General features: G+C 34.3%; 4 protein-coding genes across 7 annotated transcripts; 3 read left to right on the top strand and 1 right to left on the bottom strand.

Moving 5' to 3' along the window:
- The first annotated feature begins 3,446 nt into the window (after positions 1–3,446).
- On the top strand, positions 3,447–9,431 carry LOC100818392 (polynucleotide 5'-hydroxyl-kinase NOL9). 2 transcript variants are annotated; one of them, XR_001387994.3, is made up of 9 exons: positions 3,447–3,608; positions 5,239–5,510; positions 5,601–5,634; positions 6,241–6,410; positions 6,563–6,746; positions 6,852–7,032; positions 7,374–7,477; positions 8,075–8,202; positions 9,206–9,431. XR_001387994.3 is itself a non-coding variant. In XM_006578536.4 (9 exons), the coding sequence occupies exons 2-9, from the start codon at positions 5,249–5,251 to the stop codon at positions 9,257–9,259; spliced, it is 1,113 nt and encodes a 370-aa protein (XP_006578599.1). In that variant the 5' UTR covers positions 3,447–3,608; positions 5,239–5,248; the 3' UTR covers positions 9,260–9,431. The 2 variants fall into 2 exon arrangements, 1 of the variants encoding a protein (XP_006578599.1); XM_006578536.4 differs by having other exon boundaries at positions 7,374–7,473.
- A 738-nt stretch (positions 9,432–10,169) lies between these two features.
- LOC100817859 (probable myosin-binding protein 5) lies at positions 10,170–13,695 on the top strand. 2 transcript variants are annotated; one of them, XM_026128257.2, is made up of 4 exons: positions 10,170–10,518; positions 10,619–11,487; positions 11,863–12,720; positions 13,101–13,695. In XM_026128257.2, exons 2-4 carry the CDS (start codon positions 10,743–10,745, stop codon positions 13,307–13,309), a joined length of 1,812 nt encoding a protein of 603 aa, XP_025984042.1. In that variant the 5' UTR covers positions 10,170–10,518; positions 10,619–10,742; the 3' UTR covers positions 13,310–13,695. The 2 variants fall into 2 exon arrangements, with proteins under 2 accessions (XP_025984042.1, XP_025984043.1); XM_026128258.2 differs by having other exon boundaries at positions 10,172–10,518; positions 10,889–11,487.
- A 1,276-nt stretch (positions 13,696–14,971) lies between these two features.
- LOC100777775 (5-formyltetrahydrofolate cyclo-ligase, mitochondrial) lies at positions 14,972–19,223 on the top strand. Of its 2 annotated transcripts, XM_003523005.4 has the most exons (8): positions 14,972–15,247; positions 15,485–15,628; positions 15,745–15,894; positions 17,033–17,074; positions 17,155–17,200; positions 17,804–17,874; positions 17,968–18,094; positions 18,571–19,223. In XM_003523005.4, exons 1-8 carry the CDS (start codon positions 15,058–15,060, stop codon positions 18,581–18,583), a joined length of 783 nt encoding a protein of 260 aa, XP_003523053.1. In that variant the 5' UTR covers positions 14,972–15,057; the 3' UTR covers positions 18,584–19,223. The 2 variants fall into 2 exon arrangements, with proteins under 2 accessions (XP_003523053.1, XP_014630255.1); XM_014774769.3 differs by lacking the exons at positions 17,804–17,874; positions 17,968–18,094; positions 18,571–19,223 and adding an exon at positions 17,579–17,797.
- A 1,260-nt stretch (positions 19,224–20,483) lies between these two features.
- On the bottom strand, positions 20,484–24,617 carry LOC100306638 (helix loop helix domain-containing protein). The gene is made up of 6 exons (NM_001251033.2): positions 24,268–24,617; positions 23,402–23,608; positions 23,142–23,207; positions 22,988–23,056; positions 22,823–22,900; positions 20,484–21,008 (listed from the first exon to the last, which is right to left on the bottom strand). Exons 1-6 carry the CDS (start codon positions 24,448–24,450, stop codon positions 20,880–20,882), a joined length of 732 nt encoding a protein of 243 aa, NP_001237962.2. The 5' UTR covers positions 24,451–24,617; the 3' UTR covers positions 20,484–20,879.
- Between the last annotated feature and the right edge of the window lie 2,016 nt (positions 24,618–26,633).

Raw genomic sequence — 26,633 nt, 5'->3', positions numbered from 1 at the left:
CATCACGAAGCTCTTGTAATGCTGCATTCTGCTAATATATGGAGTTGGTCACAACTTCGCCTGAGGATGACAATTGCTAGACCATAACAATGCTACAGGCGGTAAAGGACAATGTTCTTTTAAACAAACTTGTTGTACATGCGAAAAAAGTGTTAACTCAATCCTACAAAACTCATTGCATAAATATAAAAAAAACACTTCATATCTACAATGTATCTCAACAAAATGATTGTCATACACATGACCGATACAAATTATACAATGCAATGAAGAATTTGCCAGCGGTTGACTTCTAAGAGGAAAGAATGTCATGCTTTGTTGTTTAGACAAAGATACAACGATTACATTATATCTTGATGCAATGACATGTCCCATGTCCGTTATATCCATACACTTATCCGTAGTCACCTAAATGAAACAAATATACACGTCAAACTTAATTGTAAAGTTAAGTATTAAAAAGCAAAAACATAACTTACATACCTTGGTTAACCCATCAACATGTAGTGACATCCTTAATTCCTCAAATCTCTTCGTGCCACCAAAGAGCCGGATATAGTCTTCTGAGAATTTCCCAAGTTCTTTAAGAAGATGGTAGCGGACCACCGACCAAGAGTCTTCACCCATACCTAATAAACCAACAACCAACTAATATCCGCAGTTACCATCAACTTTGACATCAACAATCTTATCAATGAAGTCCTGCATAAATGGCTGAAACTAATCCAACATGGGCATCATCGTTCTTCGATTCAGTTGCTCAGAGGATGATGCAGTACACCTCACCGATGAATTGCTATTTTGCATAGATTCAAAGGCATCTACATACTCTCAGTAAGATGGATCACACTTTGTTGACCTTGGGTTCCTGCTCATAGGTTTCTTCGGTGCCCCCTTTGTGTTAACCTTTGCTGGAGGAGGACACATCGAATTCTGATTTTGGTATGCAATTTCCCAAAGTTTAGTCTTCAGAGTAAGCTTGCCACAAACATCAAGTTCTTTGAATCTTTTGGATATTGTTTCTATTTCTGCCTTGATGCTCACTTCGGGCTCAGATAACCCTTGGTCAGAAAAACTTAGTCTCCAACAAAACATATGGATTGAATCCAATGGGATGCAACCACCAACATATTTGGATAGCTCACAAGCACAAGGAAGACCAAGCGTGGTTCTCACCACACAACCACAACTTGAAGGATTCTTGCCAGCATAGTCAACACGCTCTATTTCAACAACAATCTTATTTAAAGCATACCTTGAAACCATTCCAAGAAGCCTCTTGTATAAGGTTTTTTTGAAGACATGTCCAACGACATGTGTACTTGTTTCAAATGATGCTTTAATCTCCGTGTGCTGCAACGTAATCATGTTGTTCATGGCATCCTACACACTGCATAAGTCTCCAAGGCTATTTTGTAACAATCTTTTCACAGACGAGTGAGTAGATTCAACCCTACATTTCAAATACACAAATAAAAATAAACATATACAATAATACAATTCCATCAATTCATCAACGTTAATAGAAATAGTTGAACAATTTCATACCTGTTTGTTGTTGTGTTTCCTAAGTGCATCACCTTATTAGTCCAGGCGGAAACAAATTTTTCCTTGTGTGGTATTATCCATGTTTCCTTGACATAGTCAACAAACATTGGCCAAGGTGAGCAAGCAATTTTGAACTTCTTCAGGCATTCATCAAACTGTTGTTCTGAAGGACAATTAGTCAGACATCCCCAACAATCCATGACATAATCCCAAGCATTTTTTTGCCCAATTAGTGATTTACATTTGGCCTTCACATTCTTGTTTATGTGAAAGTTGCACAACAAATTTGTACAATTAGGGAATACAGCCTTCATTGCATTCATCAATGCTTGGTTTCTGTCATTGACAATAACTACAGGTAAAGCATCACACTTTAAAAAAAGGTCTTGAAAGCGTTGTAAAGCCCAAACCAAATTATTAACGGGTTCACACTCCACATATGCAAAACCGGCAGAGAATGTCATCCCAGTTGGTGTCACCCCAACAAAATCGAGCAGTAGGAGTCTGTATCGATTTGTTTTGTAGGTGTTGTCTATCAAAAACACCAAATTACATGTGTTGACTAACTTCACTGCATCAGGGTGACACCAAAAGATATCACGAACCACGTCTTCATCCTTTATTTTGTGCTAATGAATATACTAATCACGTTCAAGAAGCTTCATCAGATGTTGCATTTCAAGATCGCTTTCTCTTGTGGAAGAACGAAATGCACTTCTTGCATTGTATATCTGTTTATTGGTCATACATCTATTGGCATTGTGTTCCTTTGGAGTTAGCAAAATGTTTCTTGGTTTCACCATGGACTTCGTCATATCAGCAATAAGTGTTTTTTCAGCTTTAGTCAATCGCCCCGCATATAGATGTTTAACTAATGAGTTGGCCAATTCATGATTATGCACTCCACAAATCAACTTCACCATCCAGCCTTCTCCTCCAACCACTGGCTTGCAACGAAGCTTGAAGGGACACCCACATTTCCTAGTCCCAGTGTCTCTTCTGATAAATTCTTTTTTCCTACACCTATATTCGTCACTCCTTTCACAGTCAATTAACACAAACAAAGTCCTTTCTCTACTACCTGTGTTTGTGTCTGACCTTATAATCACTGCCACAAATCTCTTTTCATGAGCAACAGATCGAGCCCACCGCAAAACATCCTCTCGACTGTCAAACACCTACAAAGCAATCCACATAATTTAAGTTTTCTACCAGTATTCATTTTATTAAATCTCTCACAAATATGAACATTATAACCTAAGAAGTATTGAACGCTTCGAAACAATCAACATGCGGTTCATTCGCACCACATGCTTCTTCATTTTGATAATCCATATCCGCTTCTTCAGACATTATACTTTCATACATTCACTCATCTTCGTCCATCTAACCAACTCAAATAAAAAATGACCATACAAACAAATTAATAATTTTTTTAAAAAAGGGAAACTTAATTATAAAATATTAAAAAAATTTACTCTTACGGATCAACTTGATCCGTAAGAGACTTACGGATCAACTTGATCCGTAAGAGACTTACGGATCAATTTGATTCGTAACTGATCCATACGTCCCCGACAGAGACACCACCTTCTGCGTACCTCGTATGCCGTCGACGACCACCACAACGCTCAACACCAGTACCTTCACCTTCATCGCACCTAACCGTTCACAACGAACCCACGAACCGGAGACAATGCCGTAAGAAAAACAGAAAATGAGAGAAACACAGCCAACAAAAATGGCGTACAATGCATTTCCGAGAAAAAATAAACGTTAATAATGAAGAAAGAAGCCAGGGACATTTTTGCCATTTAAAAAATTACTGGGTGCACCTAGCAACCCTCAAAATAAAACCAAGTTTTCATACTCGACCCGAGCCCACTGTTCCGAGCCGTCCTACATTCAATTTCAGAAGGAAAAAAAAAAGGGTTTCAAAAATCAAAACCCAATTCACGTTTTGAATTGACGCCTTTGTGGTGCAAGTGTTCCTTGCCAGGAAGAACCGTCGCTTTAGTCTTCTCATTGTTCACAATCACCCGCTACTTCTGTTCCATCAGGTGCGATTCCTCATTTTGTTCTGTACATCAGTTCTTCGAAACCTCGGATTTATGTGTTTAGCATGCCGTAACAATAAAGTCTCGTGTAAGTAAATAGTGGGATTTTGAAACAACTTCTAGTATGCAATAAATATCATTTGAATTTCTCTATCTGCCAATACTTGTATACAATAACTGTTTGAATAAAAGAAATTACTAGTATAGCACCACCTCCCAATAGTATTGCTCCACTTTGGTGGGAAAAAAACGTTGCATTTGCTGCATGCTTCATAAACAAGGAAAGTGCACTAAATCTTATGATTTAAACATAGCTCTGGGCAAAGATATTAGATTATATAGGTTATGTCTGTCTATGATTAGTAATTAATTACCATGTATCCATGGGAAGTAGGTTCTGTTTAAACAAGCAAATTATTTATCGGTATAATTTGCTTGTATGAAAGGTGGACTCCAGCTCCTCTATAGTGAGGGTTAAGGTTTAAGTAATCTTTGTTTTTTATGAGCAAATCAACTATCCATATTACTTCCACAGGCATAACAAATTGTGAATATGTTTGAACTATTAATGGTTGATTTTCTCATCAACAATCGAGATTACTTTGCCTTTTGCCGCTTTAAAGGAGGCAAATCCAGAAAGGTGTCAGTGCACCGTTTGTCATAATCAAAAGTTCAAAATTTAACTTAGAGGATCAATCCTTGCTGAGAATTTGCAGGCCTGTCAATACAAACTTGAGTCATGAGTCAGGAGTCAGGAATAGTTTTCATTTGAGGTATACTGTTTCTGGTCTAAGGGGGATTTATTCTATGAGACTGAACGTTCATATATGATTCTGTAATGCTCCAGCGAAAGAGACAGCTGAGAGCAGTAGTTATGTCAAAATTAAGTTGCTTCAAAATAGTGGATCTTGTCAAGAAATATTTCTTCCCTTAATTCGCACAAGAGTAACTAAATGTGGATACTACATGCATGAAAATAAACAATAAGATGATACACATATATTAATAGGCATCCCTTCCGCAAATAGAATATAGGGTATTTTTCATCCTCTTAATATAGTCCATGTCTGTTTAGTTTTTCTATTTTTAATTGTTTGTATTTAGTCTTTATAATCTTTAAATTGTTAAAATGAAGTTCTTTATTTCAATTTTCATTCAAATAGTTAATGGAAATATAAAGGAAGTATGACATGTGTGTAAATACTTCAATTATGGACTCTTTTTTTTTTTTTTTAAAAAAAAACTTCAATGTTGTCATCTTTCAAACTAGAAGAGCACAAAAAAAGTGAAGAAAAGGGCATCCTGTTACTCTTCATTCACTCGGTGAAAATTGATTGAGATTCCCAAGTCCATCCATAAGCTGGGCCCAACTACTTGAATAATTGCATATTGCTTGTATAATTTGAAATGTACCCTAAATTAAAGGAAAAAAATTCACAAGTTTACTAAGTACCAACCCAATCCAATTCAGTCCAAGTGTTTAAATTCAAATCATGACAGACTGAATCAGGTGGATTGGCTTCCTTTCAAATCAGTTATTGAATGCTTGCAGTGCATTGCACCATTTGGAAATTTGCATGACTCACTGACAAAAATATGCTTAATCAAGAAAAGTTGTCTTGCACTTTTACAGAGAGAAAGGGATGGATTCTTCTCCTTCACCAGACATATGCATCCCAGAGCAGTGGTTAGAGGCCACAGAGTCCATTGCACACAGTTCAATGCTTCCGATTGCTCTTATATGTGGTGCCAAGAATTGTGGGAAGACAACCTTCTCCCGCTATCTCCTAAACATCCTCTTGAACAAATACACCAAAGTAGCTTATCTGGATACTGATGTTGGCCAACCTGAGTTTACTCCTCCTGCTTTTCTATCACTAACCATTGTTCATAAAGTAACTCCAGGTATGTTGGTGAATCTCTGTCTTATTTTTTTGCATAAAATATTTTTTGATTTATTCCAAAGTTAGTAATTTTTTTATTTTAATTTTTTAGATTTGACAGTTCCATGCCTGAAAACACCGGAGAGGTATGAAATGCTATCTCATCTTGATAATTTGGGAGCTGAATCTGTGCTTTTTGGTTTTTGTAATGTTGCTTTGAAGTTTGAATTTGAAATATTTGACTAGGCTTCTGCCTTGTGATGACATTTAACATCTACTCCGTGGTCACATATATTGGATGACATAAAGTTTTAGCAATTGTATTCTTCATTTGTTAGTTAGGTTAAGATGATTACTATTGAGATGTATTTCATGTTTTCCAGATTAAGTAGAACTATCTTGACATCAGATTACTGATTATATTAACAAATTACAAATATTATATATTACAACATTTTTCATATGATTTTGTTCTGTACATGGTTGTTCCTTATTTCTGAAGATGCTGTAAGAGCCAAGGATCTCAGGCATTCTTCTCTCTTATTTTCATTTGAGGAGGGGGAATTGAGTGATGGGTGTTGGGGGGGCTTTTATTATTGTGAAATTTTTTATGTACAGTGACTTGGATGATATATATCATTTGTGTTGGATCTTTGTATTCAATCGTGTAAGTGTCAGCCAATTCTGGTATTATTTGATTGAACATGTGATGGACTTGCTTGACTCACTATCTGTCATTTATTCTGTAACAGGTGCCTTTTCTTTGGTGATGTTTCTTGTAAGAGAGATCCATCAACATACTTAAGTTATGTATTTGCCATATATAATCATTACCGAAAGGAGTATTGCATCTCAGATAAGGGAGAATATCCTCATAAGATTGAGGTTCCTCTTATTGTGAATACTCCTGGTTGGGTGAAAGGTAAGCTCAGTTCCTTTTCAGTTGTTAGTCTGATTCTTTTTAATCTTGTGTTTGTACTTTTACTGCACTTAAACCATTTCTTTTCTAAAATGCTAGCAATATATCATCTATTATGGTAACTGTTCAATGATTTCTCTTCTCTTGTATTTCAGGCGTTGGTTATGATGTATTAGTGGACATGTTAAAATATATTTGTCCTACACATGTAGTTAAGATAAGCATATCCAGTGAAAAAAAGAATTTACCTGCTGGAGAATTCTGGTCAGATGGGGAACATGATGAAACAATTAACATAATTGAGATAAATTCAGCTCGTCAGGACTCGTTAAATAGATCGTAAGCTCTAATCTGATCAGAAAGTTATCAATTGCAGCTGCTAGTTTGGTCCTTTCCATTTTTTATGCATTAAATATCATAGAATATCCCTATTGGTTTCCCTAGGGTGCTTGTTCAGAAGGATGCACGTCTACTGCGTGATTTACGAATAATGGCTTATTTCAGACAATGCTTTTCTAGTGAGTCAAATATTTCCACAATCAAGGAACTTGCACATGCGTTGACCTCTCATTGTCCGTATGAAGTTCCTATTGCAAGCATAAAGATTCGGCACCTTCACTGTGAGGTTAGTTCAAATTTTACTTGTTACCCTTTTCTGATTTTGAGTCGCACCTCAGTGCAGTAGTAAGGTCTTGATGGTTTAGAAGTTAAAGTTGCATACATATAACCTTTCCCAAGCTCCACAAGAGTAGAATCTTGTGATTGAGTTGAGCTGCCCTTTATATGTTCGGTTTTCATGCATTAGATCCATTTTTTGTTCTAATCCCACTTTATTTTTAAATCTTTTTAATATAAATACAAGTATTAAATATGTTGTTTTCTTGTTCCAACAATGTTTCATATATCTATCTTATTTTTATAAAGGTGAGCAGAACATATTTTTATGGTCTATCCATATCTTCGTAGGTTCCAAGTTCTGAAATATTCTACAGTTTGAATGCTACCGTTGTTGGCTTAGCAGTTGATTCTGATGGACCTGAAAATTTGCCTTGGTGTCTTGGGCTTGGTAGGTAATTTGACTAACTTCTGAATTCTGAAGCATCTGATTATGTCTTGTTCTGAAACGGAGGGTCATTTTACTGAAATACCTTCACAAAATTGAAATTTCAAATTTAAAAAATCATTTTAGGTGGCAGTAGTATTGCAAACTTGCTGAAAGTGTCCCATTCTGTATTCTCAAGTCTTGAAAACTTCAAATGTCTCAAACAAAATGGGAATTAGAATTCTGTTTAAAAGATAACTTAATTATTGATCTTGACAATCAGTTTCAAACTTTTGGTAGCAGTGGGGCACAAAAATACTGTGAAGTAATGTTGATTTTTGGATTAGCTTCATCAGATCTCATATGTATGTCTATTGGTTCTAATAAATTTATGAGTGTCTCTTAGCTTTGCAATAACATCTCAGTTCTCAAGTGTAATATAGTTTGAGGGATCTATACCTATTTAGGCCATCATACTTCCACAAATGTAGAAGATAACGAATAAAAAATGTGTATTATTCTTAATGGGCACAAATCACACAGCCTTCTACTGTTCTAGTTGTTAGGCATTTCCATAATTCTAGGCATATGCATTGTTGAATGTATCTTGATTTCTTATGTTCAGGGATCGTGAGGGGCATTGACTCAGTCAAAGGTGTGCTCTATGTCATTACTCCCGTGCCAAATAGTTCTCTGGAAAAAGTCAACCTCTTGCTGCAGGGTTATATCCAAATTCCTTCTTGTTTATTGCAGGCAAGAAATTTCTTGCATTCTTTTACTTTCTTATTGACATAATCTTATAGAAACTGAAGATAATGTATTAATGTTTAACCAAATCAGAAATTGGTTTGTTTTGCTGTCTTATAGCTTTTTTACTAGTCATTAGAATGTGTTACGTTAAATATTTCTATCTAGAAGCAAAGAGCTGCCTATGTGAGAGGCAAAGACTACCAACATTGTGAACCTTGAGATATTAGAGGAAATGGCTGCCCATGAGATGGAGCTGCCTCCTCTAGGTAGTTGGCCTATCCTAGGATGAAAGCATTGTGGCGGAGTATCCTTAGATTAGTGATTTTAGCCAATAAGGTGCAACTGTGAGTGTCATAAATCTGGGAGCAAGAGTTGTCCCAAGTTTCTTCTGGTTTTGGCCAAACCAAAAAGGGAATATTGGTTTGGGAGCAGGAGTTCCCAGTTTCTCTTATTCTTGGACTTTTGGGGGTCTAACATTGCTTCTCTCTTTCTTCTTTATGCTGTGTTTGGTTGTTTAGGATTTTCTATGGTGTTGAGTTTTTCTCTTCTCTTCTTGGTGATACCTTCCTATTAAAAGGGATTGCAGCTTCTCCTCTTTTCTTCTATCTGGCTGTTTGGTTGTCTTCAAAAGTTCAGATGAAGGTTGTTGGGTTGTGTACATGATTGAAGGTTGCGATTTGAGGGGAATTCTAGTAGCCTAAGTTCATTTGCATGTTATACTACGGTTCTTTGTCTTATGTTTGTGGGGTTTATTACTTTTAAGGAGGTGGTGGAGTGTTTGAAAATATTTAAGATATATTTAGATTATCTTAGTAAAGAGCGTCTTTCTTGATCTGTTAATTTGTTTTTAGTAGTAGGTTCTGTTGGGCCACAAGAACTTAACCAGTTAGTATAAATGAATAATAGGGTTAAAATATTGTAACAAACTACATATATCAATAATATTTCTCGATGTCATGATTAATTAATGCATATTTCTTCTCATAAAAAAATGACTTCTTTTCAGGTACAGGGATGCATCTCCCCTTACATGGCAGCGAATACTTTGACTACAGGCTAGTCATTCATGTGTTGAAAAAGAGGAATATTATGAGGCATATTAGCATTTTAGCAGGGTTAGCCAACCCCCTATAGTTATTACAGAAGCTTCGTTTCCCATGGAAGAAGCACATATATTATAATTTGCATAAGCCATAGAGAATTTATTTTTCCTTTTTCGATTTATGAAAATCCAACAAAATTGTAGCAGGGGGGGGGGGGGGGGGGGGCGGAATGCAATTAAACTTTATAGCATTGTCAATTATATGGTATGGATATTGTATTATATAAAGTGATTTATTTTTATACATTAAATCCAGTTGACTTTCGTGCATTATATGAATATTTAAATACATGTAAAATATAATGAACCAATTAAAAGTTATTGTTGTAGGACTCTTAAAGTAATTATTCTAAAAATTAATACACTTATCATATATACTTGTTTGTGATTGAATAAAAAAAACTAACAAACTCATGACTAGCCAGCCATTAAGATAACTTTATCCATGACTAACTTTGAATAATAATATAATTTTTTTAATATACTATTTCATAAAAAATAATGAAAATATAAATAAAAAAATACAACCGTTTGAAAATTTAATTGAAAAAAAGTCTTCAAAGAGTAATTCAAAATGGAATATAAGTTTAATGATGCTTTGTAAATATTTCATAGATTTGATAGATAAATTATATTTCAACCGCTTTGAGTATAATAATGTAAAAGGTGTAGGTAAAGTGCTATATCAATCAATTTAATTAGAATGTATTTGTTTTATATTGTAATCTAATTATAGATTGGTAAGTATATAAGTTTGACTTTGTAATTAATTATTGTATTTAATGTGATTTCTAATTATTAATGTTAAAATCTTTACTGTGTATTATTAAAATTAAACTCTGTTAATTCTCCCCCGAAACAAAAGTAGTGCTATTCAATAAAAATAATAAAAAAAATCTACCTAGGAATGACAAGGTGTTAATAAATACTCAGATACCAACATCAGTGTGGCGTATGAATTTTTTTGTATAGGTTTTGCCATAGGAAATGCATGAGATATCTGTTTCTGTAATTGGGAAGCAAAATTGGAAGAGAGGCGTGATAGACCGTTATTTCAGGTAATTGTCTGCTTAACAGCCTCCATTGGTTTTTGTTTTTCTATTTTTATATGGCTAATTGAGTTCCACCTTTCACATTCTCTCTTCCTACCTTTGCAAACGTGCCACTGAGAGAGAGACACGCTGAGAGAAAGATCTTGATCCTCGTCCCCAACCAAGGTCATGATCTTCCTCCATCTTCCCACATTCTAAGTTCCTTTTTCTTTCTTAATCCACACCCACTTTTTTTTTCTTTTTTTTTTTCTTTAATCTTCAACAGCACTACAGATTACGGAAACTTGGTTGTTATTTTTTATCCCAATCTGTTACATTCTGCATGATGTTGGGTTGCTAACAAGGACGAGAAAATAAAATAAAATAAAAAAGGAAAGAAAACTACTAACATGGCTAATCGATCATTTTCTCAATTTGTTGAGCAAGAAATGGGGAAGTTCACACACTTTGTGATCTATGTGTTGCTTGAATGGGTGCTGATATTCATACTCTTCCTTGATGGGTTTCTGGCATTTTTGGCCAATGAGTTTGCCAGATTCTTTGAATTGCACATCCCTTGCTGGCTGTGCACCAGGTTTGATCATGTTATGGTTCACAGAAATCCTGATTTCTATTACAACGAGTCCGTGTGTGAGGCTCACAAGAAGGACATGTCGTCTTTGGCATTTTGTCACAACCACAAGAAGCTTTCTGACATAAGGAAGATGTGTGAGGGGTGCCTGCTTTCATTTGCAACTGAGAAAGAATCGGATTGCGACACCTACAAGTCCCTTGTGGGGATTTTGCATAAGGATTTGGAGTGCTTTGTTCAGGATGACCAACCAATTCAGTTGAGTTTGAAGGATGATGGGGTCATGCAGGTTGATAGAAGCAGCAACCAGAAGTGTTCATGCTGTGGAGAGCCATTGAAAATGAAGTCTTCTTCTAATTCTAATATAAAAGTGAAGCACTCGTCATCATTTGCGCGAGCCCCAACTCCTTCACCGAGAGCTTTTCCATTTTCAACATCAAAAAGTGAGGAACCTAATGGTCTAGAATTGCATCACATCAGGTACAAAGAACTCAAATTTATGTCGGATCCGGAGCTTCAAGAGGATGAGTTTGGCTTCAATGTTAATAGTCCGATTGTTAAATGTGAGTATATGCAAAACTAGAATTTCTTTGGAGTGTTAAATGTGATGTGAAAAACTAGAATTTCCTGATACTATGTATATGCTAGTTTATGCAGATTAAAAATTATATCTTTCTAGCTGTATTTGAGTTCTTATTGTGCCATATATGTTTTAATTGGTATCAAATAAAGGACTACGAGAACACATTATCTGATTAATATTATAATCACTTCAGCATTGGTGTCAACACAGACTTTATTGTTATTATTTCAATAAATCCTACTTTTGATTAGTTGTGCCTATAAGCTATATAGACACTGAACTTATACTAGATTTACTCATGACTGAAAATGTGATCCCGGCATCTTTTACAAAATAATTTTTTTGTTCTATACAGCAAGCGGAGACACCAAATCTACCTCTTTGCCTCTATTGGGAGAAGTTGAAGATTTGAACGATGAGTCCAGCAAATTCACCCCAACTTTTACAAGGGGCAATAAGTTCTTTGGAATCCCACTCACCGATTCTGCAAACAACAGTCCCAGATGGACTTACAGGATTAACAGGAAATCACCACTGGAAAAGACAGAATTTTCCTCTGACTCTAATGATGTAAATCCCCAAACTGATTTTGATGATGCCATCTTAAACAATTTGAAGAGGCAAGTTCGTTTGGATCGCAAATCACTCATGGCTTTGTACATGGAGCTGGATGAAGAAAGAAGTGCTTCAGCTGTTGCTGCCAACAATGCAATGGCCATGATCACCCGGTTACAGGCCGAGAAGGCAGCGGTGCAAATGGAGGCTTTGCAGTATCAGAGAATGATGGAGGAGCAGGCTGAGTATGATGAAGAAGCCCTACAAGCATCTAATGATATGCTTCTCAAACGAGAGGAAGATCTCAAAGCTTTAGAAGCTGAATTGGAGATTTATAGAAAAAAATATGGAAGCTTAGCAGAAGAAAATACTTTTAGTAGGGAATCTAACTCATCTATTGGTGATAATAGCTCTTCATTCAAGCTCAATGAAGGGGAAGGTAATGCAGAAAAAGGCCTCAATTCTAATCAAGTTGTATCATCTCAGGCAGAAAATGGAGGGGTAAAACACAATGAATCAGTCAAAGATTTTAAAGCAGAGAAAACATATCTTCTTGGCCGGATGAAGAAAACAGAAAATAGAACACCCTTAGCAGAAAGTGGAATTTATTCCTTACTGTCTAGCTCTGACAGTGTTAATAATTTAGACAGCGAGACAGGTAAGATGCCTTCATGAATAGGTAGCATTATAATTCTAATGATTATTGGAGGAAACATTCAATTTAGTTCTCCGAGTTACATGCATCACCACATTAGTCCTTAAAATTTGGTCACTAAGTCACTTCGTCACTAAATTTCCTTTGGTCACCACTTATGTCTTGTATAAAGATGAATATGATGACATTTTAGAGAAAAACTAATTTGATGAAAATTTGTAGAAGACTAATATTGTGACATTTTAGATCATTAATGGACTAATTTAGTCACAATTTTTTTTAAAAAACAAGGTGGTAATACATATAACTTTGGACGACATATTTGGGGTTTTCTCTAATTATTATGCTTATTACCATTCCTCATAATGATTTTGTTGTAACAGGAAAAGGAGGTGAAGCCTTTCTACCAAAAGAACTGTCTTTCCTTACTGAAAGGGTGAAGGCTCTGAAAGCCAACAGTCGGTTCTTAGAGCTTGTTTCCATTAGAGATGAGAAAGATAGTGAAGGAACCAAAATTTTATCAGAGATATCACAGAATCTAGAGAAACTCAGCCACCTTGTTATGACCTCATTTGAGGTAGCGAATGCATGATGCCTATTTTTCTTTTATAGTAATTGGCTCTTTTAAGTGTACTGGAGCCAAATGATCATGCTTAGAATGACGATAATTGAATTTCATGAGGCTGAGCCTTAAGAAAACAACAAAAGTCTAGCTTGTGGTGAAATTGTGAGTTATTCTGACACTAAGATCCTTTGCCAAGGGGCAGCTCGAGTGTTGGAAGCATGGATGTTCTTCTACCTCAAGAATGTGTCTGTAAAATACCTAAATGCCTAGAGGTCAAGGACTTGAACAATCAAAGCATGTCCTGTGATAGGATTTTAATCCCCATTTCTAGGTTTGGCTAGCTTTACCGGGATCATTTGGACAAACTTGTCTAGGGTTTACTTGTTTATATGACTACTATTGTTAACGGTTCATTTTTTTCTTGTTAGTATGTACTTTCCCTCATGGAAGAAATGCAAATTCAATAATCCTTCCAAATAGTAGCTCGTTCATAAAAACTCAGTTTTACTAATCAAATGCAATTTCCCAAATAATTCAAGTCTTTCCCAAATAGTTACTAATTCTATATATAGTAAAATCATAATTGAATTGCTATAATAATCTATGTTTTAGACCCTAGTGGTCATGTTTTAGATGACTCAAATTTAGCTTTATCTTGCTTCAGAGTAAAAAAGGTTATGGTAGCAAATAATTATTCTCTTAAAATATTGAAATCTATTTAAGAGATAATAGATTTTTTTATATGCACGAACTTAGGATTGAATCCTTACAACATGTTTAATTATGAGTGTACGCGGATCGATTTGGATTGGGTTTGATCAAACTCGTGACCCAGACCAATCTGTTTGTAAATGGTTTGGATTAGATCAATGGATCAAAACATTTAAATTTGTCTATTATTTTTAAAATTTAAATATTTTTATAAGCTAAATTTTTTTATTAAATGAAATACCGAATTCATTACTTATAATTATTAGGTGTAGTCAAATAGTGGAAAAAAGATCACAAGAGAAATTGTATTATTATCACCATCATTACAAAGACTAATATATTATGTTAAACATAGTTTAAAAATTGAAATATAATAAACAAATACCATACCCATGAAGCCCAAAAAAAAAAAATCCAAAACTTAAAACTATTATGATATAGTTTAACGATTTCAATGTTCTCAAATAGTAAAATGAATAGCGCCGACAAAACTTCAACCAAATCTAAAATAGTTTGAATGGAATAATTATTTTTAAGTTGACTGGTTTTTATTTAAGTATTGTTCCACTTGTGTTGTTTTACTTTAAGTTCAAATGTTGAAATTTTTGTTGCTTATTTATATGTTGATTGTTTAACTAGTTATTATTCCAATTTTTTCTGATTAATAACAAAAAATTTAATATTTATTGACAGAATTTTTTAGCCGCAAAAATCGAACTGTATGGCACTTAATTTTCTTGTTTGATTTAAATTAATTTTAAATCAAACTCGCATCAAATCGCATGCCTAACTAATTCTAGAATGTGTTTCCAAAAACACTATATTACAACACCAAACATGCAATGAAACCTAAAAATATTTATTATAAAAAAAATAAAATGAGCAAAAAAAAAACATAAAATCTATTTAAATGATCTTAAAAAAATGAATTTTCTTTCCGCTTTAACCAGTTACGTAAGGACGCATAAAAAAAAATGAAAGGACGAGGAGGAGACGATCGGAAAATAATATAAACAAATACAATACGTTTTAACGAAGAAAGACTAAAAGTGAAAAATGAAAAGATGCGAGCACAGACGCTGATGACACAGTGGTGCACAAGAGCAGCAACGTGTGGCCAATTGAGGATGAGCACTAACACCAACACCCCCAAACACGATGGTCTCGACGCCATTTTCAAACATAAGCGCTTACTTCGAACGCAGGTCAGAAAAACCCTAAAATCCATCCAACCCTCCCTCCGATCTCACCAAGGTATCACTATCTAAATATCTCTATGCCTACGTCGCTCACTCATTATTAACAATCTTATAACCTATTCTTCTCTCTTTCTTTATCAGCAATCATTAGTTTGTTAAAATGTGACCATAAATTCTCTCTTCCTTCTCCTTTTATCGGTATATTAGTTTATTAGAATCTTAATTTTCGATTAACCATCTAGCTCAGCTTATATGTCGTAACGTATTCTTCTCTTCGTTTATTGTTTTACAGATAACACCGTTCAAGACATAGTTTTGGGAGCTCCGTGGTTCAAATCCAGTCGCAGGCTATGCGCGTACATAAGCTGCGCTGCTCTTCGCGAAGTCGACACTTTAAAAATATTGTCACAAATTTTGCAACATAACAATGCTACTGGTGCGTCCTCGCATTTTCTGATACTCAAATAAGAATTTCTTTCTTTTTTTTTTTTCTTTTTACATATTATTTGCATTATTTCTTAAAAAGCTGGTTAAACATTTTTGAATTTGCAGATGGAAAGAAACTCTATGTGCCGCGCGTGGAGGATAAGAATAGTCACATGCGTATGCTCCACATATCGGGAATTGATGATCTCATTGCAAACTCAATGGACATCTTAGAGCCTGCTCCGGTTGATGTTGATGGAAATGCGCGTGAAGATGGTACTTGCCTTGCCCCTCTTTCTTTGTTCGTATTCAAAAATACCCAAGTCCCACATTAACTAGAGATAGTCTCAAGATTCTAAGAGTTCGTTTTGTTCTTTGAGTAAATAGAGCAAAAGATTTTTACACTCTAATTCAATCACAAACAATCATGTATAATGTAGGTTTGTTTAGACTTTTATAATAAGTATTTTATAAATCATATAAAAGATTATTTTTAATTAGTTGACAGTGTAACGTAGAAATTCTTTTCATTTACTACCAAATTCTTGCTTATAGATGGATTCTTGCATATACACGCATTCATCAATTGGAACCGTTGGATGAAGATCAGACCGTGTATATTTCATATGCATATTTTTAGTCAGATTTGTTGATATAAAATATGGGTCAGCGGATCTTCATCCAACCTTTTGATTGTTTGAATGTGTGAATGCGTGGTTTTGATCTTCCTGCTTCAACATTTTTTAAATTGCAATTGTGGTTATGACTTTGTTGCGATTTTTAATATTGTGGAAAATTGCAATTAATTTGGCTAGTGAATCCACATTTGAGATCCCAAATCCTTGACATTACAACCGTAACTGGGGTTGCGTACAATTTTTTAAAACCCTGCGATTTAGCTTTCATAGGTGTAGCCTACTTGCAAAAATAATGTGCTTAACTTTCTGATTTATCTTTGAAAGTTTTGCAAAATGCCACTATTATCAGGTCATACTCTGTAACAGCACGTGAGACTAAAATTTGGGAACTTATCCAGTTATCCTTTTTTTATGTAAAATTTTGTCAAATTTCTGTTTTTTCTTTGGGTCAATGTGAAAGTCTGTAGGTGACATCAATTTATAGGTAGTTTGCATATTCTAAATGGGGTTCTTCAGCTAAAAGATATGAGTTCCTTTGTTTTTTTAAAGAAAAAACAACCAAGTAAAGCTTCTTATGGCATAATTTTTACAAAGCCGCTTCCAAAGGACAGGATAAAAGTTATGTGCATCTTTCTTCTCTCTATCTTGGCTACTGTTGAGCATTTAATTTTATTTTTATGATTCTTGTAGGGTTGACTTCCATTTAATGTATTTTCTAATAATCCCGATTGGCCAATATCAATCAACAACCATTTGAAAAGCTCTCTTTGGTACAGTTATGCAGGCAAATGATCCAGTTGATTTGTTCCTTTTACCTGGTGTGCTTCTCATTTCTTATTTAATTATTAGAGTCGTAGCTTGCATGTAGCTAATCTTTTTCTATTATGTTTCTTCCCAGGACTGGCATTTGACAGATCTGGAAGACGTTTAGGTCGTGGCAGAGGGTATGCTTTTATATTTGTTTCTTCTTTCTTACAGTTGAAATCTGTCTCATGTTCTCAGTTGTAGCGAAATTTATGAGTTGAATTAACAATTCTGGCCTGTCTTATATTACCGAACCAACCATTGCAAAAACTGTTTTTGTTAGAATGGGGACTACTTCACTAACTTATACTTCACTTTTGACATTTCACTTATTATGTCCTGAATTATTATTATTATTATTATTATTATTATTATTATTATTATTATTATTATTATTATTATTATGTCAAAAATGCTATAAAATCATAGTCCAAGTTTTTTACAGTTAATATCCCCCTTCTACAGTTTTTGTTTTTTTAATCAGCAAAAGGATATAAATTAACTAACCAATGGTACAGGGGGTACCAAACCCTTTTACATCAGATTCAAAAGCGAGGCATCTGCCTGCAACATACCCACATGGTTATAAAGTATTTATATTTCTAGAACCCAATATATATAAAGTATAACCATAGCTACCTACTTTATACCCTGCCTCCACACAATACAGCACCAAAAAACATGCACATTAACCCCACCTCCCACAACAACTCACTCTGTCCCCTGCCATCCCCCGTCTACAGTTACTATGATACATTCCTGAAGAATTACCAAGACCTTGCAAAGACGCGGAATTGGAAGCAGCCCTTGCTTGGTATGCATTGATTCCATCTAGGATACATAATTTTGGTTAAACCAAACCTACAAAAATTTGTCGTCATCAAGCAATTTGGCTTTGGATTTGCAGTTGCACTGTCGTATTCCGAACAAATACTGGATGAAGGACTAATACCAATGACTTCATCTGATCTTCCAGTTGATGCTCTTGTATCTCCGGAAGGTGTGATTCCCATCAGTAAAACTGCCTTAAACAGGTATCATTGAACAAACTCATTTACTTTTGGAATTTGTTAATGAGTGGCCTTAGGATCCTTGTTAAGGAATTATAATAAAAGGTAAAAGAGCGGTCCAGTGCCCAAATGGGATGTAGGGAGGGTTGATATATGAAGCCTTACCAGGCATGCGAAGAGGCTATTTTCAAGTTTGAACTTGTGACCTCTATGTCACAAAGGCAGGAACCTTACAGTTATACATAATCTCACCGTCTAATTTAAAAAGTATTGAATGAAAAAGTAGAAGCATTTAATATCTTGTAAATCTATAAAGCCATCATTATTTTCTTCTTTAAGCTATCAGGAGGATTTGTTTATTAAATGATATTGTTAATAGAGAGTATTATTAAATGCTTCTTCAACAATGCCCTAAGAGCATTGGTTAACAACACCTTTCATTTTTTGCTATGTTGAATTCAGTCAATTTTAGTCATTTTAACCTAGTGAACAATTTCCAGCATGGATCTCTGACACTGACACTGGACTTCAAAGCTGATCTTGAACACTTACAATAGTGTATCTCAATAAAATTTTGTGGTTTCCTTTAGTGTACGGCGCTAAAGGATTGGGATCTGGGGTTTTGTGTAGCAAGTAAAGGATAACCAATTCATCAAGTGACACTGGACTGCCTTGAATTATTGCATCCACTATCCTTGACCAATTGGAAGTCCCCATACTCGATCATTCATATTTAAATACAGTATGCATTCTGTAATAACTGTGAAGTTTGAAGTTAACTTTCCTAAAGCACATGTGTTTCAGCAAGAATGGCTATGCTTTAACTTATTGTATGGTTAATTTTAGACTTTTTAGTGTTTATTGGGCTAGCGAGATTTCCTAAATGTCACGTTTCTTGGTTCAAAACCTCGAATATATCTTGTTTGCCTGAAGAGTCCCATCATCCCAAGATGAAAGGGCACGGGGAGTTAAATGCCATATCAGAGATAGGTGTGTGGAAAAATTTGAACATTTAATAGGTGTGATCTCTAATTTGTAATGTATGGAAATTGAACTTTATTGGAGTTGACCAACAACTCACTAGCAAATGAGTCGTGTATTACCTTACTCATACGCCGTTTATATTTGGGAAATGTTTGTTTGTCTTGTGTTATTATTTGGTTATAATGTGAGTAGTTATAGGTACTGTGGTGAGAAACTTCTATCCACGCTATACCTATGGATAATTTTTTTCTTAATATTTGTGAGCTAGATATTATAATTTACTCAACTCTTGCTCAAGACTACGAGCTCACTTAGTTCCAAGTTACAGCGCAAGATGAGTAATGTGATTGCGTGATCCTTCTATCGTATAACTACCAACAAATTACACAATGGACTTAAAGAATCACAGAAATGGTTTTTGGTTTAATTAAGAGTTCACGTAAACCTCTCCATTTGGTAAGTATTGTTGCCAGAATCGTAAAATATAATTACCGTATATGATTGAATTGATAGTTGAAAACAATCTAAGCAGCTCCATTTAAATGCTATTACTAGCGCTTATAATGCCCGAGTGAATCTTAAAATCGGGATTTCGGTGGATGATTCATAATTTGACTGGCGATATGAATCTAAAGGAAACACTTCCAGTGTGTAAAAATCACTGGTCAATTTTACTGGCCAGATATTATGAAAGTGTTTCCCTTGGATTTATATCACCTGTAAAATTGACCAGTAAAAATCATGTTTGGAATCCTGTGTTGACGTATCTTTGGAAAAATGGTAGGTGATTCTAACCTTATGTCTGGATAGATAGAAAAAAAACAAGGAAAAACTTCATGAAATTTGAAATTTTCTTATATGATTAAAGAGAAAGAAGACAGAAAATTAGCTTTTTTTTTAAAAAAGAAATTTTAGTAAAGGGCATAGGAAGCTGATAAAATGGCGCGTTTCATTGCGGCAAATTATTAATATTTCATCTTAACAAACGATTGAATTCGTGAATAACTCAGCATCCTAGTAGTAATCAATGTTGTTCAAGTCTTTGACTCGCCTCTAAAATGCATTTTGCTTTCCATTACATTATTGTTTTTTAATTACTACCATTTCGGTTCTAAGTGTAGATTTTTATTCTCAAAACAAGTGTCGATTTTTTATTAAAGAAAAAAATTGTCCCTTTTATCTATCATTTAAAAAACTTAATACAATATTTACTATTACTTTTGCTAACATCTCTATATCTTCACTAATTTTTAATTATTTTTCACATTAGTCATGAAATTAAAGAGAGAAATGAAAAATAATAAATGACCAAAATAATAAGATATACTAAGAAAACAAATAAAAATTTAAATAAAAAACAAGATTGACAATACATGATTTCAAACGCACTAGCGTTCTCTTAATCTGCTCCTGTTAATGACTCAAATTGTCCTTTTTTTTAATGCAGTAATGATTCAAATTGTCAGACTCAATCATTTTCAAACTATCATCATTCAGAATACACAATTGCATACCTGCAATATATATAGTTATACAAATCAAATCAGGAGGCAGGAATCCTATCACAGCAGGATTAAAAAACGAAAACCACACTAAGATTGTTTTCTACTCGCTAATTGCTAATATAACGAAGCACATGCGATTTAGATGCACTTTCTATAAATAATATCATACTATAACAATGGAAATACAAACCTACAACATTCGGCAACAGTTGACTAGGTTGTTAAAAAAGCACACTATGTAACCAACCCACTATTGTTTTTTTTAAATAGAAAATCAATCTTATCGGTTGATATGTCATTCCCAATGAGACTTCTCTGAATTATGTTGTCTCAAACCCACCACCTATCTGCATATGCAGCCACCCAGGATGTGATGATCCCTGAGCATACCCCCTTGCTGCTTGTGATCCAAATACCATTCCAGCAATGTCAAATGGCTGAGTACCAACCTGAAACAATTAATGAACTGATCAAAGCCATGAGAACAAACAGTCCTACAGTAACTACATTCATTAGGAAAAATGTTTTAGGTCTAATTAGTTTGGTAAGGATATCAACCGAGACATAAGAAAATGTAGTTCCAATTGGTTAGGGTGTAAAATGAAAGGTTCGTTAGTATAGTACTTGGAACCCATCCTGGGCAATAGTACTAAGTTACAGTTTACATAGAGGCCAGAGGCGAATCCATTCATGGTCCATAGGACCAACACCATTCGAAGGTGGCCCGCCCCGCCTAGAACAGTCTGTTCACTACCAACTACCAAGTCATTTTCAACAGAGAATTGTGTTTGGCCTAGTGTGTGTAATTTGGTTATATGTGGTAATAGTATCCTCATTCTATTTTTCACGTCAACCAACACCCAGCCTAGGCAATCTCCAGGGCACACTCCCCACATCCATTTGGTGGATTTAAGTGACCACAACTTTTCAGCAGTCTAGGTACCATTTCCAAGCTTTGGGACCTCCACAAAATATGGTGTTAATTTTACTGCTTGAAGCTTCAGGATATTTTTGAGCATTTTCAAATTAATTTGAATCATCTCCTCCTATTTTGGATTCATTACCTCATGGCCTATCGATATTAAAGTGCTAGACATAACTAACATCATGGTAAAGTTTCAAGACATAACAACCATAATGGGAACAAGAATTTGAAAGCAAGCTACCAGCCATTCCACCAGAACTATGGTAGTCAAAGATCTCTAGTTCCTACTACTTTTAACTCATGATCATGCTTACTACACTGATAACTACAATTATGATTCATATGATCACAATGACAAGTAGGATTGAACTCTAAATCTGACGGAAATTATGGGCATGTTCCCTCCAAAGATGTTCAAATCAATTTTGCAATAGAGCTAATTTAGGATTTGCCAAGAGTAAATTTCAGATGATTTAGCCTATTGTAGTTTGAGATAGATCTTGCCATATACATCATATTTGCAAGTCCCAATGCTTTTTTGCACATTCCAAATGCACCTCTACCCAAAGGAAAAAAAAAATTATCCACACCAGTTTGGAGCCTCTAAAAATCTTAAACACTTCTAAATGATGTAGTTGAAAGCTTCAACCTTTTGTCCTATACATGAAGGATGACCTACAAAATGTTGTTCCATCTAAAATGGATGTTAAATTGGAGACAAGATCAGAGAAATTATACGCTAATTCAATCCTTCCATTCCACTGATAAGCCTTCAGATATTTTGAGGATAATATAATGATACTCGAGCCATTAGATTGCTTGATAATCAAGTTGGTTTTGACAATTTATGAATTGTTGTGCACCAAGTTCTGGATACCAAGACTTGAATTTGAGAATGAATTGGACATCAATATTCTGTTTTCCCATTCTGATCTATTATTTTCCCTGCTCAACACCAATTCTTCCTTTCCACCTCAATTCCTTTCTTTTCTTCACTTCCTCTCTTCTTGTTCCAAACCAACTAGACTTCATTTGAGCTTTGTCAACTGATCAGTGAGAATGATATCACAAATGGATCCATATATTCACAAATCCTTTTGTCCTATTGGTTTTTGACATTTTTCAAATAAAAGTAGTCTAGAAGAATAATTTACTATAAAATAAATCATTTTAGTTAAATTGTCCAGACAAAGCAGTGGGGTAACTTTCTTCTGCAGTACTCCAAAAGCTGACAGCTACCGGCACATTCAGTTTCACGTATCATTTAAATCTTATGTAAGTGGAAATGAATTAAATATTAGAAGTCAATATGATCAACATCAAAGTTGATAGACTTACATCTTTTGAAGGAAACCCATCAATAGTAGGGTTCGTGTTCATTCTTGAATTAACTGCTTCAAGCTTCATTGAAAGGAACTGAAAAACTCAATTTGTTTAGGATGGTTTAAAAAGAAATCAGTGAGTGAAAATACTAGACAGTGACGGAAAGCTGAAGATATCCACCTCAACTTGACGCTGCAGCGACTGGATGTAGTTGATTATCTCATCTAGGACAAGTGCTTTACCGATTACCTGGACATTAAAAAATAAGAACAATGATAAAGGAAAAACAGAAAGCAATAACCTTGTGATGGTCCAACCCAATATTATTGTTTACCTTGTTACACCCTGGCACCAAATCCTGAAGAATTTTCATCCTCTCACTGATCTTTTCTCTTCTTGCCTGCCAAAAGAGGTGCAATTAAGTGGCATGCCCGTGAATAAATAGTAAATATAAAGAACCAAAAGAAAAGGTCTAAAAGTTCCAATACTTTTCATTTGTTTCTGGGGCAAGAAAAAAATGCCCAACAGCAAGCAAAACTTGCAAGAGAAAAGGAAACAAAAAGAGAGAGAGAGAGAGAGAGAGAAGCGAGTTACTCTCTCTGCTAGACTGTGGCTATCGGTAGCTTGGCCCCTTCTTGCTCTCACATGAATATAGTCTGGCTTAGGTGCCTCACAAGGTTTATTGCTTTGCTCACTTGACTTGTTACCACCCACAGAACTTGCTTCTGCCTCCGCTTTGAAACCATCGTTTTCAAAACTGGACCCTCCTACCTTCATCCGTTTGTTGCTACCAGAATCATTCTGTTCAAATTTCCACACATGCCATCAGCACTCAGCTTCACACTCACTAAAAAACAAAAATAGAAACGAAAAAAAAAAAGAAACACGAATAATAATACAATTTTCTTTTACTTGGTCAAAGAGAAGACAAACAAACAATAAAAAAAGGATAAATTAACTTTCAAAAACTAAAAATCCAAACTTTCCTTTCCTTCCAACTTCGTCTTTGATTCAAATTTCAAAAAATTTTAATCTCTCTTAGATTTCTTTCCCTTAAAGCAAACGGGAACAAATTAAAACGAATCAAATTCACCAAAATACCAAACATATTCAAAGTAAAAACCCTACACTACAGTTTACAATTGCTGAACACCACAGACTCAAACAGTTGATATAAGTTGGAATTGTGACTGTTTGATGGGATGACGACATAAGTTAGGTATAATTAACGAAATTCCAAACATTCGGGAATTGCGAAAAAACACTCAAAGTATTGGACTTTAATAGACGAATTGGACTCTAATAACCAAAAAAGAGAAAGTATTGGACTGTAATTGACGTATACAATGAACGAATCAAAAGCCCGAGCACAATAGTTAATAATAATATAAAAATAATAAGCTGAGCACTAATTTTAACAAACAAAAATGATTTTGACTAAAATGGAATGATGTGATTACATTGGATAGGTTGGCAGTGGTGGTGGAGGAGAGGACCTCGTCGGCGGCGGTGGAGTCCTTTCCCTTGGTGGGAGCGGTGGCGGTGAGGTGAGAGTGATCGGGAAAATGGGGCATTCCAGGCCAAATCTCGGCGAGGGAGTAAGCGGGGGAGAATGTGGAGTCGCTGATGAGAGGAGGATCCATTGGAGTGATTCAATGGTTTTGGAAGAGTGAAGAAGGGATGAATGAGTGAGGTGGATTTATTAAATTGTAATTAGGAGGGAGAGGAGAGTGATGGAGACTGTTAATGGATGAGGGTGACAGTCAGAGAGAGAAAACCAATGTGTGAGTGAGTGATGGATATTCGACTCAAGTGGCGCACTGCGCACACCGCGATTCTTATCCTTTTCCACCCTAACCGTCTTCGCCAAATCCCAACTACACAATTACTACATTCATTGGGATCAAGTGTGATCACCATAAATATGTCATAATAGCGTAAAGGTCTTGTATAGTTATATTTAATTACATATTATTATTATTATAATAGTAAAATAGAGTTTATTTAGGAGAGATAAATTAGTCATGGTGATTGGTCATCGGTGATCATTTGTTATTGATAAAATCGATGGGTATTCCGTACTAATGTTATGATGATAAAAAAATATAATTGATCTTGAAAAACATATAATTAGAAAGTGGTTTGATATACGATTTCGTTAGGATTAGAGGTTGCTTATCCAAAGCACTCAAAAAGTAATTGTTTAATTTATCTCTCCTAGGCCAGGTTTAAGGTTTTATGCTTGTGTTTGTGATAAAGTTTACTCCTAAGCTTCTAGGGGTGGTTCTCCCTCCTTGTGATTGGTCACCTTTTGTTATCTTCTAAAAATGACTAGGGTCATTAGAGCAATAGTAAGTATTCTTGAATCACAAATGATGATCTTTTAACACTTTTCTAAATGTGGCACTAGCGAAGTGAAGCTCATGGCTGTCAAATGAGCTAGAGTGCTTAAGTCATATTTGGTCGACCATTAGACTTAAAGGATACACAGTCCCAATCATTGTGGCACACTAGGAGTTAATACTGAACATTGAACAATCCTTAATCAACCATTAAGACTAAAAAGTACTCAGCTCCCAAGCCTCAATTGTTAATACTAAGCATGTTTTTGGTACCGTAGAGGGAACGATGAAGGGTGTTGATCTTGAAAAACATGCATTGTTTGGATGCGATAAATATGAGAGAAATATTCAAAAGTTTCCATAATTCGTACTGGTGCAGTCTTCCTCGCATATATGAGTAAATTTGGAGAAAAATCAACACTATTTATTTGTTTTACCAAAAAAGATCCTCCTTTTTAGCACACCTACATGAGGTTCTTTTAAAAAAGTGAGACAAGCATTGTAATTTACTTATTAGATCAATTTTTTTTTCTTTTATTAACTTCATCACTTTAATTTAAATATTTATCTTTTATTCCCTTTTATTTCTCTTCAACCAAATCACCTCTCTTCACACTCTATTTTTTACTTATTTCTTTTCTCACATATTCTCCTTCATTCTCTCTCTTTAATTTCCTCACAACCAAACCAACCCTAAGAGTTAAATCTCAACATTAATTACTATAGCTACTACTTTAGAGTATAGACCCCTAAGTTTAGACTTTAGAGTAGTCAAATGCACAATTACAAAGCCAAATTTTGACCTTAAACTTGACAAGTCACAAGGATGACTGGACGCTTTTTATAATCTTTGGATCCTGAGAATTTATCCTATTTTTAATTGGCTTTGTCGTAAATCTCAAACATGTGAAATCTTTGACCTTTTTCTCAAAAATAAATTAATAAATTATTAAGATATTTATTTTATTTAGTTAACTATATAAACATTTTTTGTATGTATAATTAATTAATAGTTATTAATTTTTTTCAAATTATAAAAATTTATAAATTAAGAAAAAATTAATATACAAATCTTTTTAATTTTATTTTATATCATTTTATATATTTTTATTTTAAATAGTTTACATATTTTATTTTAATTTTACCAAATTATAATTAAATTTCATAAATTAATATATAAATTATTTACATAAATTATTTTACAAATTGATTTTAATATACACATTATTTTTACTCTAGTTATATAAATTAATATAATTACATCATTTAATATATAAATCAAAAAAATTAGGTAAATTTATTTTAATATAAATTATTTTTATTCTAATTATGTAAATTGTTAAAATTTTAATATTTAAATTTTTTAGAAAACTGACATGTTAATATTTTTGTTTTAACTATTAAAAATTATTTAATAATTAAGTTTTTTTAATATCAATTATATAAATCAAGAAAATTACATAAATTAATATGTAAATTATTTA

This window comes from Glycine max, chromosome 4 (genome assembly GCF_000004515.6).
Source record: "Glycine max cultivar Williams 82 chromosome 4, Glycine_max_v4.0, whole genome shotgun sequence".
Classification (NCBI taxonomy): Eukaryota; Viridiplantae; Streptophyta; class Magnoliopsida; order Fabales; family Fabaceae; genus Glycine; species Glycine max.
This window is presented reverse-complemented; position numbering and strand designations above follow the sequence as displayed.

What these genes read in the sequence shown, in the direction of transcription:
- LOC100306638 (NM_001251033.2), bottom strand. Translation starts at nt 24,450, where the DNA reads ATGGATCCTCCTCTCATCAGCGACTCCACATTCTCCCCCGCTTACTCC. An exon ending in CGCTGCAGCGTCAAGTTGAG is followed by an intron (nt 22,901 to 22,987) that starts GTGGATATCTTC and finishes TGAGTTTTTCAG; the next exon opens with TTCCTTTCAATGAAGCTTGA. An exon ending in ATGGGTTTCCTTCAAAAGAT is followed by an intron (nt 21,009 to 22,822) that starts GTAAGTCTATCA and finishes TAATTGTTTCAG; the next exon opens with GTTGGTACTCAGCCATTTGA.
- LOC100777775 (XM_003523005.4), top strand. Translation starts at nt 15,058, where the DNA reads ATGCGAGCACAGACGCTGATGACACAGTGGTGCACAAGAGCAGCAACG. An exon ending in GCAACATAACAATGCTACTG is followed by an intron (nt 15,629 to 15,744) that starts GTGCGTCCTCGC and finishes TTGAATTTGCAG; the next exon opens with ATGGAAAGAAACTCTATGTG. An exon ending in TTGGAAGCAGCCCTTGCTTG is followed by an intron (nt 17,875 to 17,967) that starts GTATGCATTGAT and finishes TTGGATTTGCAG; the next exon opens with TTGCACTGTCGTATTCCGAA.
- LOC100817859 (XM_026128257.2), top strand. Translation starts at nt 10,743, where the DNA reads ATGGCTAATCGATCATTTTCTCAATTTGTTGAGCAAGAAATGGGGAAG. An exon ending in TAATAGTCCGATTGTTAAAT is followed by an intron (nt 11,488 to 11,862) that starts GTGAGTATATGC and finishes TGTTCTATACAG; the next exon opens with CAAGCGGAGACACCAAATCT. An exon ending in TAATTTAGACAGCGAGACAG is followed by an intron (nt 12,721 to 13,100) that starts GTAAGATGCCTT and finishes TTGTTGTAACAG; the next exon opens with GAAAAGGAGGTGAAGCCTTT.
- LOC100818392 (XM_006578536.4), top strand. Translation starts at nt 5,249, where the DNA reads ATGGATTCTTCTCCTTCACCAGACATATGCATCCCAGAGCAGTGGTTA. An exon ending in CAGGACTCGTTAAATAGATC is followed by an intron (nt 6,747 to 6,851) that starts GTAAGCTCTAAT and finishes TGGTTTCCCTAG; the next exon opens with GGTGCTTGTTCAGAAGGATG. An exon ending in TTCGGCACCTTCACTGTGAG is followed by an intron (nt 7,033 to 7,373) that starts GTTAGTTCAAAT and finishes ATATCTTCGTAG; the next exon opens with GTTCCAAGTTCTGAAATATT.